Source organism: Pundamilia nyererei, unplaced genomic scaffold, assembly GCF_000239375.1.
Source record: "Pundamilia nyererei isolate P.nyererei 1_Seehausen unplaced genomic scaffold, PunNye1.0 scaffold00232, whole genome shotgun sequence".
NCBI lineage: Eukaryota > Metazoa > Chordata > Actinopteri > Cichliformes > Cichlidae > Pundamilia > Pundamilia nyererei.
In genome coordinates this window covers 456,677-471,761 of record NW_005187633.1, presented here as the reverse complement: position 1 = coordinate 471,761, position 15,085 = coordinate 456,677, and the positions used below count along the sequence as shown (strand labels likewise).

Sequence of the window (15,085 nt, the reverse complement as noted above, 5' to 3'; positions counted from 1 at the left end):
CCGTCCTAAACAACTAAATGCCATGTTGCCATATCACTCTTTGATTGGTCCACATGGTACATTTGTCCACCAATAGGAAAGGCTGGGAGTTTTGGTGTCTTTGCTCACAGGCTTTCGAGCGTTTTCCTTATAAAACGCCGTTTTCACCGTTTCTTCCTGCAGTAAATATAAACAACGACAGTATTCAGGAAGAAAAACAAACATTGCAGATATTTTATCATAACTCTGGTTTTACGTGGCCGATCAACACAATTTATAAACTGGTATAAAGTCCACACTTTGTCCGTCAGTTGTTCCGTCTGTCCTGCTCACATCTCCAATGGTTGTACACGTTGTCATTAACGTGGCTTCACTCCACATCAGCCGCTTTGCTAAAACACTGGCACATAAGGACGCTGTCATAGCCTGTCAGCCACGTTGATCAGCTGCATATATACGAATGTGAATCGCATCATTGGCTGGACTTTGGGATAAGGTGGCATCGTTCTGATCCCATACGGGAGCAGCCAGTCACTAACTAACACTGCAGAACAGAATTGTGCCCCCTGACCTGCCCGGGTTTGGACTCTTGGGACGTCGACCTCCGGGCCGGCCCCCAGAACTTTGTGGAAACTGTTTTTCCTGGCCGCCTGCGGCTGTCGTGAGCCTAGTGTTGTTCTGTTGTTTTCCGGGCTCCAGTGTTTGCGCTTTTTTTTGTTTCTGGCTCCTTGTGTTTGTTTTGTTTCAGTCTGTGTTATGTTTCCTGTTTTATTTTGAAGGTCCATGTCTGATGTTAATGTATCTGGTTTTGCTTCCTTTGTCTCGTCAGGCCTGATTTGTCCCAGCTGTGTCTCCCTCCTGTTACCCATTCCCTGATTGCTCCCTCTGTGTATTTAAGCCCTGTGTTTCATTTTGTCCGTGTTGGGATCTACCCTTATCTTGCTGTGTGCTCTGTCAGTCTTCTGGTGTAAGTTTATTTTGATATATCCAGTTATGCTGCATTTGAGTTTAGCATTAAAGCTGTTTTGAGTTCAAGTTTTGCCTCCGAGTGTCTGCACCTTGGGTCCTATTCCTGCCTGCACACAGCTGTTCATAAAAAATTGTTAAAGTTTTAATTTCAATTCAGGTTAAAAAAAATTTGTGTGCGCAACGCAGATTTTCTGTACGCAGAGACCGTGCCAGCAGTGCCCAATTACGCACGCGCACAGCTTAGAGGGAACATTGGTCATTATGTATATTATGGTAAAATGGTAAATGGCCTGCATTTGTATAGCGCTTTACACTACATTCAGTCATTCACACATTCACACACTGATGGCAGCTACATTGTAGTCAACATGGGGCGCACTGACAGAGGCGAGGCTGCCGGACACTGGCGCCACCGGGCCCTCTGACCACCACCAGTAGGCAACGGGTGAAGTGTCTTGCCCAAGGATATTTGGCATGAAGCCAGGAGGCAACCTGGGATCAAACCACCGATCTTATGATTAGTGGCTGACCTGCTCTACCACCTGAGCTACCCATTATTATTGTATATTAATAATAAAAATGAAGGGATGATTAATGGAAGAATGTACTGAGACAATCTTGATAAAAATCTGCTGCCAGGATGATGAAGCTGAAACAATGATGGGCATTTCAGTGATCCCAAACACATCCAAGGGAACGCTCAGCTGGTTTTACAGAAAGAAAATAAAGTATGGCCCAGCCAATCAACTCCAACTGAAACTCTGTGGAAGGACTGAAGCTTGGGGTTTATAGGACTGTTTATGTGGCCGAATGGGCCGAAATCACACCTGAGCAATGCATGTGCATCGTGTTACCAGCATCTGGTGAGAGTTTCAGGTCAGAGGCACCTTTAGAAATGCATTTACTTAGAAACTTAAAGACGTGTACAGTACTTGTTTTACCTGCTGTACACATGACTGTGTGGCGGGCGTGGTTGTGGTCAATCCAAGGTGCAGGCACCTGCCGTGCCCCAGCCGCTCCCACCCGAGGAGTGGGTATGGTCGCTGAGGCAGGCTGCACCTTGGCTGGTCGCACCCTGGGGGCCTGCACGGGGGCCTGCACGGGGGCCTGAACAGTCCAGACCTCCTCCACACCCACGCCACCGGGGGACGCTGGTGGGGTGGTGTCGGCCAGGACTGGATCCGAGCTGCCAGATTCTTAATCACATCCATATGGCGCTCGGTCTGGTCCTGCAGCGTGACACCGCTGCCTGCTCCTGTTGCTGCCTGTCCTGGGTTTCGGCACCACTTAAGTGAATGCACAGCAGACCTGACCACATGTCCATGCTTTCCAGCATCTTTTATTCGCCACACGATTTACGCACACGGTTGCTGTACACACACAGTGGCCGCAGCTCTCCCACTGCCAGTCGTACTCGCATCAACAATAAACCTCACACTCAGGACCAAGTACCATTTATGCAGGTCGGCGTGATGAACCGATGCAGCTCCAGTGCGTCAGCTCCCAATGCAGCCGTGCCACAACCACGCCTGCCAACGTCTGTCTATTAAAAATGAAGCCTAACAGATGGGTTGTGTCTCTCTGAGGAGATTAGTAAGTGAAAATAAAAAGGTTTCACTTAAATAGGAATATTTATTGATGATGACTTTAGGCACCAAATATCATTCATGGGTCTGCAGGTGACTGGCAGCTCCAGCTGTCATCCATGATGTGTGTTCTTGCTGCTGAGCATGACTTATTGGTCCCAGTGCTCCCAGTAGATTATTCGGACCTACTCAACTCACGGTGCACGCAGTATAACAAACCACAGTGGGCAGCCTCTGTGTACAGAGAATTTAATGTAATATGATAAGTGCACTGGAGACTTGATCATTCAGCTGATTCTTCTGTCAGCTTGAATTCTTTAATGAAAGCACCATCTGCTCTCCCTTGTGTGATGCAGGTTGCCATGATGATGAGCGTGTATCACGTCGCATTGTGTGTTGCAGCTTTGTAAATCAAGTATTAGAGCTCCAGGCGTAGTGGCCGTCCGATGAAGATGGACTCTTATCTAAATGCCAGTTCAAATAAGATGCATATTGGTCAATATGACGGTTATTGTTGACTGTTCCTTGTAAGTGCTGATTCATGATGCATGATGGAGGTAAACTGAAGACTGGGCTTTAGATAAGGCTTTTTCAAAACAACCACAGTTATCATTTTTATTATCATTTATTGGGCTGTTTTGTGCATTAGTTTAAATTGTCAAGCGACACAAATTCAGTGCAGAGATGAACTGTTGAACTATGGTTGAACTGTGAAAGCTACACGGTTGTTTTACTATCAAAATGAGTAAAAACTGACAATCCTGCCTCCGAAGCAGTTAGCAGCAAACTATACTTGAACCTCAGGTGACCAAGCTCTTATATACAACAAGTATAACTGGTCATTTATGCTCCCATTATTATTTTATGCAGGAATACTGTTTTATCACCCCTATACTTTATCTGTGACAGATATTCTAACATTTAAAAATTCTGTTAACATTGTTTCACCGATTACGTTCATAATTTTTGTGGACAGATTGTCTCGGGGCAGCCTGAGGCTGAAGGTGTTGTGTTTCGTGGCCATATGATCTCATCTCTGATGTATGCAGGTGATGTGTGTAGCGGCCAGAATGAGAATTAGTACGTTTGAGATCATCGTCCTCAGACAGAAAAATTCCCCGTGCCATCTCCGTGTTGGTGTCCGAGGCAGAAGAGTTCAAGTATCTGGAGGACGCTCACAAGTATGAAAAGGATAAATGGGAAATGACGGCGAGATTGGACACTGTAATGGTCTGGTGTGGTGAAGAGAGAGCTGTGTGTGAAAGTGTTCTCACTCTCACATAAGGCCACAAGTAGCAAGTGAGGCCACATGGGCTGTGACAACAAACAACGAGGTCTTCATTGTTGGACCGTTTTTTAAATCCTTTATTTCCAGGCTTATTTCAAATATTTTATGCGTGAACCCTTAAAATGAGAAAAGTTAAAATGAGATGCCCTATAACAGAATAATTAGAAGGTAATTTAAAAAACAGAAGTTGCTATAAAATCAAAGAAATATATTTCTCACAACTTCAGTCACCCTGACTATGCCAGTGGGCCAATTCATGGAAAAAAGAGAGAAATTCTTGTTTGTGTTGTTGGTCGAAAATGTCAAAACGTGATTCCGTGGATGCACCACCCACAGACATCTTATTTGGGTGTTGGTGGGTCTTTGAAGAGGCTCCACCTGGAGTCTCCATAGTTCTCCTGGGAGACTTTAACACTTTGACAGAGACCTGGAGATGCATGATGGAAGGAAGAGTCTTGAGTTCTGTGCTAGGCATGGGCTGGCCATAACAAACACCATGCTCAAGCACAAGATGTGCATAGTGTACATGGCAATGATCGACTTTGCTGTTGTATCATCTGATAAGAGCAGACCTGTTATTTGATCACTGCCTAGTGAGTTAAATCAAAGGGCAGGGTGGCTGCTAGACGAAGCTGAAGCTGAAGAAAGCAGCGACAGTATTAAAGGGCCAAAAAAGGACGTCAGCAGAGGAGGTCACAGAAGAGGACTTTTGGGAGCCCTGTTCTGGCAAGCTCTCCGTGGACTCAGGAAGGGAAACCAGGGCTTGGCTCAAGCTGTGCTCAGCCAGAGGGAAGAACTGGTGACCCAGATTTGGGATATTGTTTAGCAGTGGAAAAAGCACTTTGATGATCCGAGGCAAAACTTCCAGTATAGAGAAGGCAGAGCCTGAAAACTCATGGGAAGCCACATCTATCACACTGACAGAGGTCGCTGCGTTAGTTAAGAAGCTCCCTGGTAGCAGCGTCTCTTTATGTCTGTCTCCACGTTGGTTGAGTGTGGAGTGAGTGCACATGAGAGCATGAGGGTGGGAATGGATGTTTGTGTCTGTGTGTGCCTGTATGTCTGTGTCTATATGTCAGGTTGGGTATCAGACGCCACCTCTCTGGGGACACCTCAGGCCCTCCAAGGTTTGGAGGCCTATCTCCACCCACCACCACTTCCCCTGCCGGTGGCGGACTCCCTCAGGTGTCGGTGTGCTGGTGGTTCTTTGTGTCTGGGGGTGGGCGTCCGGGTACACACCGGCTCACTCCTTGGCGGCCGCCTGTCTATCTTGCGTGCTGCACAATATCGTTTATTATTTAGTAACTATTGATATCTATGACTAGCTAGTTTATTGTGATGGTGCTTTGTTTTCTCTATTATTATGTTGCTCTTTGTTGTTTGCTGTCTCCTCTGTTTGTTTGTTTTTTGTTTGTTTTTTTTTTTTCTCTCTCTTCCCCCCCCTTCTCACCGTCTCTTCTCCCCTTTGGTTTTGTTTCTTTCTCTCCCCCTCTTTCTCTCATTCATTCCCCCTGTCCTATTTATTAAAAAAAAAAAAATGACAAAGGATGAACTGAAGCTCTGCCATCACGTAATGTCGCATACTGCTGTTTCTGATGTCATTTAAAAAAAATTTTAAAAAAAAGTTTAAAAAAAGTTTAAAAAAAAAAGAGAAGCTCCCTGGTAGCAGCGCTGGTCGAGATTCACTTTGAGAGTCACTGTTTCACTGTAATGGAGAGAGTCAAAATATCAATCTAAATTGCAGACAAAGCACATTACAGTTGCATATTATTCAATGAAATGAAATAAAATTCAGTGATGTCCTATAACCCAACAACTACAATCAATCAATTACAAATACTCCGTGTTCATAAAGCACACCTGTCCACAGACTTCATTTCTTCCATTCCAACCTCCCCACCTCCATGGCCAGACCAGAAAGTCAATGAAAAACATTGTAGACCACAAGAAGCAAGAAGCTTGGTGAAAAAGTGACAACTGTGACAACAGAGATGCAAGAAAAAAAGACTTTAAATTGCTTTTGGTTTGACTCCATACAAAATCTTGCCTCATGGGGTGAGGATGATGAGAAAGGTCAGGGATCAGCCCGAAACCGCTTGGGTGGAGCCTGATCAGTGATCCCAATGATGGCAGTTGGGACTACAACCAAAAACTGATAACACACTACGCCTTAATGAATTGAAATCTTGCAGCATCCACCAGGTCATGTGCCTAAGAAAGCTCAGGTATAGGCCCAACTTAAACTTTCCAGTGAATATTCAAATGACTCAGAGAAGCCATGACGGAGTGGCTGAGCCAGTCTCCAGACCTCAGGTCTGTAGGTGCAGAGAGCTGAAGCTTCAAGTGTCCAAGCAACAGCCAAGAAACCTGAAAGATTTCATTCCTATAAAGAGGAGTGGGCCAGATTCTCGCTGAGATGTTCGCAAACCTAGAGACCAACTACAAGAAACGTCTTACCACTGTGCTTGTCAACACGGTTTCTCCAAAAGTAGTAATGATACTCAAATTATGACTTTGGTATCATTATTTTTTTGTGGATTTTTGGTTGATATACAGTTTGAACTTACGTTAAAAGTTAGAGACTGTTCATTTCTTGGTAAGTGAGCAAACTTTTAAGTTATAGGGTGAGGAGCTCAGACATCCAGAGGGATCTTAGAGTATAGCCGCTGCTCCTGTGTGTTAATAGGTGGGTTTGGTAAGGATGCTTCCTGAGTACTTCCCTTGGGAGACTTTCCAGGTAAGTGGAAGATAACAGATGGATGGACAGTTGCAAGTAGAAATATGTAGCGGTGGTCATAAATTACTGCACTTGGACACTTGATGATTGATTGATTTTTGTGCTGGTAGTCAACTCAGACACAGAAAAGGAGCTACTGACCAAACCAAAACGAGACTCGGGCTACTGAACTTGCCAAAAGAATAATTAGCTGGACTACAGTACAAGGAAATGAATTAAGGTGTGACCAAACTACACTTTGATAGTGACCGTGCTTATGACAGTAATGGCATGTTTACATTTCAGCACTTGTAAAAGTTGGCATGAATGTTAATGTAAGCAAACCTGGAAATGCATTGTATGATTTTGTGCTGCTCTGTTAGCTAAACACCACTGCAACGGCTTTAAGTGTGTGCAGCAAACCTTTGATCCAGACTTTCATGCAGCTTCAGTTTCTGTCAGCTGGGTCTGGTTTGAAGGACGCATGTGGTGACGGTACATTACAGATAGAAAACTTGTTTAAAAATGGAGCATGGTGATGCACGAGCATGCTTTTCATTTATTTTGTGTCTCTTGCGTATCCGTTACCCTCTGCCTAAAGGTTTTACAAGGTAATTACACTGGAAGAAAATAAGGAAAACTAACTAATAACAGACAATGAAGATAATGAAGGGAAATTAAAATGCTCAGCAGTTAAAATCTGCAATTCTCCAGTTCAATGCTGAGAGAACAAGGTTACAAGTTCAGACATAGATCAGCTGAACTTTTATATAAAAGTATAAAGGAAATAAAAATGGACAATGAAATGCCTCATTTAGTACTCGTCAGTAACTATCAGTTAATCTGGTCCTTGGATGATAGCAGCGAGGAAGTGTACAGCATGTGCCCTATTACAGGCCTATTTCCTGTTTCCTGCCTTACCTCAGGATTCTGAACACATACATGTAAGTCACATCTCGTTCTTTATAGCCACTCTGTTTTCCCTCTGTTGTTGCCTCAGATGTGCCTGTGGCCTGGCTGTAAGTGACAGGTGGTCGAGCAGGTCACCTACTAACTGGAAGGTTGGTGGTTCAATCCCAGTCTGCTCCAGTCTGCATGCCAAATATGACCATGTTGCTCTCCGATGCATCCATCGGAGTGTGAATGTTAGATAGGAAGCAGCATAGAAACAAACGTGAATGTGCAAGTTGTGTAAAACGCTTTGAGTGCTCAGAGTAAGAACCAGCATTTCAGAGTAATGGTACCTGATGTAGTGTTGGTTTGTTAGTGTGTCTATCTGGACATTTTGGAGAAGAGATTATTTTTAACACCAACAGTAATAAGGTTGAATAAGATAAACACCATCAGTAGTCACACAGTGTGAGGCTTTTTGGTGTCCACTTCCATGTTACACCCAAACTGAAAGTAATTCATGGAAATCTACCGAATCCTTAATTCAGACTTCAGATTGTGGAAAAGCAGCAGTACTTACCGTCACCAAAGGTTCTCCATAAACAAGGACTAATGCTGAAACCATACCACAGCACAGGAGTTACGATTTTATCACGTTTTTAAGGCTCTAATCAATTCGTAAGGGTCTGATTGTTATAGCTGATAAATATACACATATTCACAAAGGCTTATTTAGGATTGTAAACAAGACCCGTCGTCTTCAGAAAACGACTCTGTCGTCATCCGCAGGAGGAGCAGTGCAAACCCTTGAATAAACCTAGCTTCCAAGCAAACAGAGTTCAGTGTGCTTGCAGTTGTAAGATGTGACATCTGTAAAGGACAGCATGCACTGACTACGGTTTCACTTTGTGACCGGAGATCACATGATTGTGATTTGACTCCAGCTGCGGCTCAAATCTGATTACAACAGACAGAAGCTGCTTTCATCTGAAACTCGATGACTTTGGTGACCATTTGAGTTTCATTCATCTTTGTGTTCGACTGTATTGGCCTAACTGTGGGTGATTCTGTCTTGGTCTGGATTTTCCCAAACCTGGTCTCCATCAGCCCAGTCAAGCTGAAGCACAACACATGCGATCTTTAAATCCACCATACGTATTGAAGCCATTTGTATAGCATGTCGTGTCCCTACCCGAGCGTTTTTACTTTTCTGACTTCAGTTATCTGATGAAAGTACAGCTATGAGAGAATTTCACATTTATTTATGGTGTTTGTGTAGCACTCTGTACACAACCTGGTGCACAACCTGACACTCAGAGAAACAAAAGGCTACAGTTTAAATTGATGATCGTCACACAAGAAATTATTTTTCTTGTTTTGCATTTTCATCAAGCAAAAGACAAAAGGTTGATTCTTTCAGGACCTCAGTTTAGTTGTTCCAGGAAACTCAAGAGTAAAAATCAATACCTGCACATGTACTTCAAGCAGAGAAATATGAGAAATACCATCGCTCCATCCCGGTAGCAGTGCTTCTGTCTTTTCAAAAGCAGGTAGAAAAAGTGTCTAGTAGGCTGTTCTGCTCTCAGCTAATGCAGCTAATGCTGCCTGCAGTGGAAGTCGGGACAGTAATGTGCAGAAATTATAGAAAGTCATAAAGAGCACTGAGCTGTATCAACTCTGTATCCTTTTCACCATCTGTGGACCTCCTGTCTGATGGCATCAGGTTGTCTCAAACGCTTCCTCTGAAGAGTGCCGAACATGTGACTGTCGAATGAAGACTATGCATTTCCTCGTGCAGCATCGTGTTTTTAAAAAATGTGTGATGTTACTTACACAGCAACATCACACCATAACCCTCCACCATTAATGCTCATTCTAATGGAGACCGCTGCTTAACACAACCTATTAGTTTCAAGCACATAATGAATTGAAGTGCAGATTGTATACAGGGCCTGACCAAAAGATGTCACCACCACACGTAACCTCAGATTCCAGGCACCTACCACCCAGGGAACAAACACTCAGGTATTCCTGTTTGCATCCAGACCTTTGAGATGGTCCTCAGGAATACCCACACGCGTGTTCAGTGAGTGTTAATCTGACCTCTGCTTGACTTCAGTTTTTATTCATTTCTTTTTAGTTATAATGTGTTGAAGCCTGCATCCTGACCTGTTCATGATTCTATTTGCATCCTCCAATCGTTTTATTAACCTTGAAGATATTTCATGCTGACACTTTTTTATCGGCTGTGCAAGTGTCAGGTGTAGCACAGTGACAGTACGTGAGGTTTGATCGGCGTGCAGTGAGAGGATACGTGCTTATGTGAGCAGAGAGCGGCCTTCCATGTTCTTATCAGTCCAATCTCAATCAGGTGGAGTCCTCTTGTTGTGGCTTCAGCTACAGGAAAGTGTGATGCATATGTGGCCTCCTGAGGACAGCTGCTCAAGGACATTCAGCTTCCTGCTTTCTCGTCTTACTGTAGCAAGTTACAGTTTCAGCTGCACCCTGGTCAGGTACAGCAACAGCCAGATAGCGTGCTGCACTGTGCACTGTGGATGTGCTGCTGTGGCTTTGATTCATTTATTTATTATTCATTTTTCAATAAACCGCTGCACTGACAGTTGTTTATCAGACTCAGCATCAGATGTATCGCCCAGTGAAAAGACAAGAGACATTATCTGAATTTTAAAAGCCAAATAGTGAAGTTAACATTCTGTGTGGGTCGTCCTTGTTGGTCTCGTTGGCTGTTAAGCCTCTCACCACAACCCTGTGAGTCATTCTAGCATTAAAAGCTCAAAGGATGAATCATCCTGTCAGTGTAAAACATTTAATCCCAGAGATATTTTAATATAACAGTACATCTTTACATGATAACGATGTAAAAGTTAGCTCATCCCCCAGTTTTGTTAATTAACTGTGAGACCACAAGAATAAAAACATACATTTTCAGTGTTTGTCTTTCTCTTCTGTGGTGTCGTGTGAACGGCAAAGTCAGGCAGAGTCTTTATCGTCGCAGAAAGCTGTGAAACGTGCAGGCCGGATTGGAGTCTTTGCCAAACCAATTCTGGGACCCGGGCCTTATGTTGGACACCATGATTGTGATGATGTCACATGATCTTTGTTGGCACATGAAGTTGTTGCATGAGTGCAGTTGTTTTAAGTGCTGCATGCATTATAAACACCTATTTTACACAAAGGAGCATCAGTGCAAATAAGAACTGCTACTAAGAGTAACCTTTAGCTGACAAACAGTGAAACAAGGACGTTGCAGCAGAGTTGAACGGCTGGTGTGTGCAGTGTGTTGTTTGTGTGTTGGATGCACACTAACAAAACCTCAGAGGGAAAGAAATGATACCTGGACCCTGAGACGTAACATGAGCATGTAACCACTAGATGTCATCCTGCACAGAGGACGAGAACTGAGAGCTGGCAGCCTGTGCAGTTTCATTTAATCTAACATTGGGTGATCACTCCTGTACACTTTATGTTTTTAAAATGACGAGCTGTGAGGAAAAGACGCTGTTCAGAGATGTGTGTGAAGCTGCTCTGTTAGATAAAGAATGACTGAGCGTTTGTTTCTGTGTTTGGGTAGGTAGGAACCCAGAGGTCTGATGAGGCTCTGAGGATGACGTCTTTGCCTTGAAGCCCCACCAGTATGTCAGGTAAGGCTCACACTGCCAGCTTCACTCCAAATATGATGGAACCTAAAGAAAAGTCTTAATATTCTCTATTTTTTAGTTGGTGTGAAAGTTGATGTGAAAACTAAAAAAACAGCAAATACTCTGTTTTACTGGTTAATTCTGATCACGTCGGGGAAACAACACTGAGCAAAGCGCACAGGTTAGCACTGTTGTAACGCGAGTAATCCAACGCCGAGTGCTTTCAGAACACTGTGTTAGACAACAGAAGTAAAGAAACATATGTGACTTGCTACACAGTAACCAGCAGAATGACTTTGTGTCACCACTTCTCACTGAGCCGGTTTGACATCAGGACCTCTGCTTCACAGTTTATTTGTCAGCTGCTCGGCAACGAGGTCAGAAATGAAGTGTGAGGTTTGCTGTGGCACCCAACAGTTTCTGCACATAATCTGACAGCAGTCAGTCATTCAGCCTGGTTTTAAACAACTGAGATAATAAACCATTAACTCCTCAACAGTTCTTTAAAAATCCGTTTTTACTGCAGTTCAGGATCAAATTAGTAGTGTGCAACTCCATTAAGCTAATATTTGCTGTAACATGTACAGTATGACAGAGTTGAGTCCGATGTGCAGATCCAGGACCGACTGCATGATGGTGCTACAAGCTGTGGAAGCAGAGAGGAAGCAAAAGGGAGTCGAGACCTAATAATAAGTTTAAGTGTTTGAATTATGACCATCCTTTTACAAGAAGGGATTTGGAAAGTACAACAAATGAATTTGCACCAATAGGAACTTGATTCGTATCATAGCTGCAGTTAAAACTGCTGCTGCGTTACCGTGAAACTCAACTTTTCTAAAACCTATTTTTAAACTGCATTTTGATATTACGATAGCAAAGAAACAGAAACAAGCACATAACAAATGCTAGTGAAGAAGAAATCACCAGATATCAGTATTGGTCTTAGAAATAATCCACTTTTTCCATTTCCTGACCTGTTATTAAATGATTGCTCAGCCAGTTTTTCCCTCGACTGTAGCTGTTGGCTTTAAAAACATGGTCAGGTCTCAATAATCAGCTTGTAAAGATAACCTAACATTTTAACCTGGTAGCTGTCACTGACAGAAGATGCTCACACTCGTAGCAGGGACGCCCCTTCGAGCAGCAGGACTGATGCAGTGTTTGTTGGCAGAGATCAGTGACCAGTACAAAACCACTGCATGTCACACTCTACACTTTGGTTGGACAGTGATAGTCTGCCCTCACCACCAGAGGTCCACGTTGTGTTAGAGTGATAACAATGTTTTAATCAAGGTGATCAGTGTTAAACTGTGAAAAGGTCTCAGCTTGAGCCTGATGGCAAAATCAGCTCTTTTCCACACACACACATATTAACCATTCATTTCTATAACATGGTTCATCCCTGTTCACACACACAGCAGCACCACTTCATTCGGCCAAATCAAAGCATCAAAAAGGCAAAGAAATGTGAAGATGGCAGGACGCTGCACGCAGCCATGCTGCCCTATATTAAACAGCCAAGACAGGATGTAGCTCTGCATTTATTTACTTAACTAGCAAATTGGGCATCAGTGAGGTCAGCGGGGCTGGAATTGGATTTAACCAGCCTGGGCGACCTCAGTGACCTGGCCATCCCTACATAGCCGACAGACTTACACTCACATGTTATCACACTGACAAAATGAACTTAAGCTTTCATTCAATTCAATTCAATTCAATTCAATTTTATTTATATAGCGCCAAATCACAACATAAGTCGCCTCAAGGCGCTTCATAGATACAGAGAAAAAAACCCAACAATCATATGACCCCCTATGAGCAAGCACTTTGGCAACAGTGGGAAGGAAAAACTCCCTTTTAACAGGAAGAAACCTCCGGCAGAACCAGGCTCAGGGAGGGGCGGCCATCTGCTGCGACCGGTTGGGGTGAGAGAATTCACCATGTAAGCTCCAAGGGGACAACGACTGCTTTGGTATCTGAGATGCTGTTTTAGTTTTTACATGAACCTGCTGCTCTGTTGGAACAACTTCTGAAAGCTTTTAAGTTCATGTACGAAGCAGAGCAGCATTAGCTTCTCTCTCTCTCAGCTGTTTTATGACGACGTCGCTTGTGTTTTTTAAAGTGCCTCTCCCATCTATTTTAGAGCCAGCAGAAAAATGCTCCCCCCGCTGGAAAGATGAGGCCATTCAAAATGGTAATATTTCTCCTCCCTCTCTACACTGCTGTTTCCTTCTTCTGTCAGCATGGCGCAGCTTTGGATTTGTTAAAGAAAAACTTCGAAAGGGCTTCAAAAACTGGAATTGTTTGATTTAAGAACATTTTTGTGTAGATTCAGTTCAAAATAAATCATATCCCAGTCGTTTCAGTTTCACCGATGTTGGGAAGCTGCAGACATCACGTTACAACACGTAGAGTAACTGAACTCAGACGTTTAAACATCAGCTCATTTAGAGTTTGCTTTCAAAAAGTGGGACATTCACTTATTGTAATAATAATAACAATAATAATAAAGAGGAAAGAGGTTCAAAAGTGACGTCATTTTCGTGGAAATGTAGTTTTTTACCATCAGGGCCTCATGAGCCTATACTGGTGTTTTTAAAAGTTATGTTTGACTTTATGACTTTCTGTGATGCTGAGGACTCATATTGCACTGCTGGAAACAGTTTATTTTGATGCATCTGCTGCTTTTTTGCAAATTTGCATTATAATATTTATTTTCGTTTTTCCTGCAGTGTATAAAAATTGGTGTATTTCAAAAATAAAACTATGAAAACACTTAAAATTAATTTCCTGTGGTGGGAAACTATTTTGTGCAACTTTTTTGTATTTACAGTTTTGAGGGATAAGCCTCTTAAATTTCTCTAACTACAAATATATGTTAAAAAAACAAAAACGATTTTCAATTTTTTGGTAGTTTATTGCACTTTTTTGCAATTTATGTAATTTCTATGGACTTAATGCATACATATTATTAAAATATGGGCTATAACAGTTGTATTGATGTATAGCAACTTGAAATGCTCCCACAAATGGCTCCACAGCAGGTAAAAATATAATATAAGCTCTGGCGGACTTGGTTCTATGGTAGGTCTTAAAGGGTTAACCAGAACCCTGAAAACAAAGGTCGGTCGAACACAAGTCTAAAAAGCTGACTCACAGCTGTGTGGAAGAGCCCACAGAGGCAGAGAGTCTGGGGTCACTGTTACTCCTTCATTTTCAGCGTAATGCACAGCCCTGATCACATGACCCAGGGACCTGCTGAGCACATACTCAGATGTGTGCAGGTTCTTTTCCATGCAGAGCTCTAAAAGTGATATGTGAGGACGAAGAAGCCTCGCCGCAGCATGCTGGAGACATTTGGCTTAGACTAGTGAACAGTGAATTACAGTGTTGAAATATATGCACCAATAACAGTTTACAGTTCAGAGTGGGACACTGTGGGATTAACTTGGCAATATTTCTTAAGTGGTTTAAAAACAAGAGTGAAGCAGAGATTTGACACGAGCATCAATGTAAAAGTGTGAAGTTACCCGGAGACAGAGGGTTTAGCAGACGTATGCAAGGGGACCAAAGGTTTCTATTACCTTAGACACAAATCTGTCAGGAGCACAAACTTCTGTCGGAGAAAGCTGTCAGCCATCCAAGCTTTAATAGAGTCTAAGCAGCTATGCAGGATCTGTAGCTTGGAATCATCTTGGGGCTTAAGGAGTGATAAAAGGTGACAGGGTTGCATAAGTGCACATAGCAAATCTATAAAGATCCCATAATTATTATTATATTCAGAAGGAGCTTTCCTTCCTGAGACAGTGCTGACCACATTCTGCACATATCCCACAGCACTGCAGCCCTGCCACCCACTGAAAGCTGAAGAAGTCGACCCCGAACTGCTGCACAGATGAAATGCTGTGTCAGCAACTATGAGAACACATTTGGCTCTTAAAGTGTCTCCTTACAGAATGCTGTTCAATAAGTGATAAGGTGTGTGTGTGTGTGTGTG

General features: G+C 43.0%; 1 protein-coding gene across 4 annotated transcripts in view; it reads left to right on the top strand.

The window, feature by feature from the left end:
- thrb (thyroid hormone receptor beta) overlaps window positions 1-15,085 on the top strand; it is a 106,840-nt gene that overhangs the window by 71,147 nt on the left and 20,608 nt on the right. For all 4 annotated transcript variants that reach the window (XM_005748874.2, XM_005748876.2, XM_005748871.2 and 1 more), the window contains 2 exons: window positions 11,022-11,091; window positions 13,232-13,282. In XM_005748874.2, coding sequence (XP_005748931.1) covers window positions 11,085-11,091; window positions 13,232-13,282 — 58 coding nt within the window. In that variant the 5' untranslated portion in view covers window positions 11,022-11,084. The remainder of the gene's footprint in view (window positions 1-11,021; window positions 11,092-13,231; window positions 13,283-15,085) is intronic.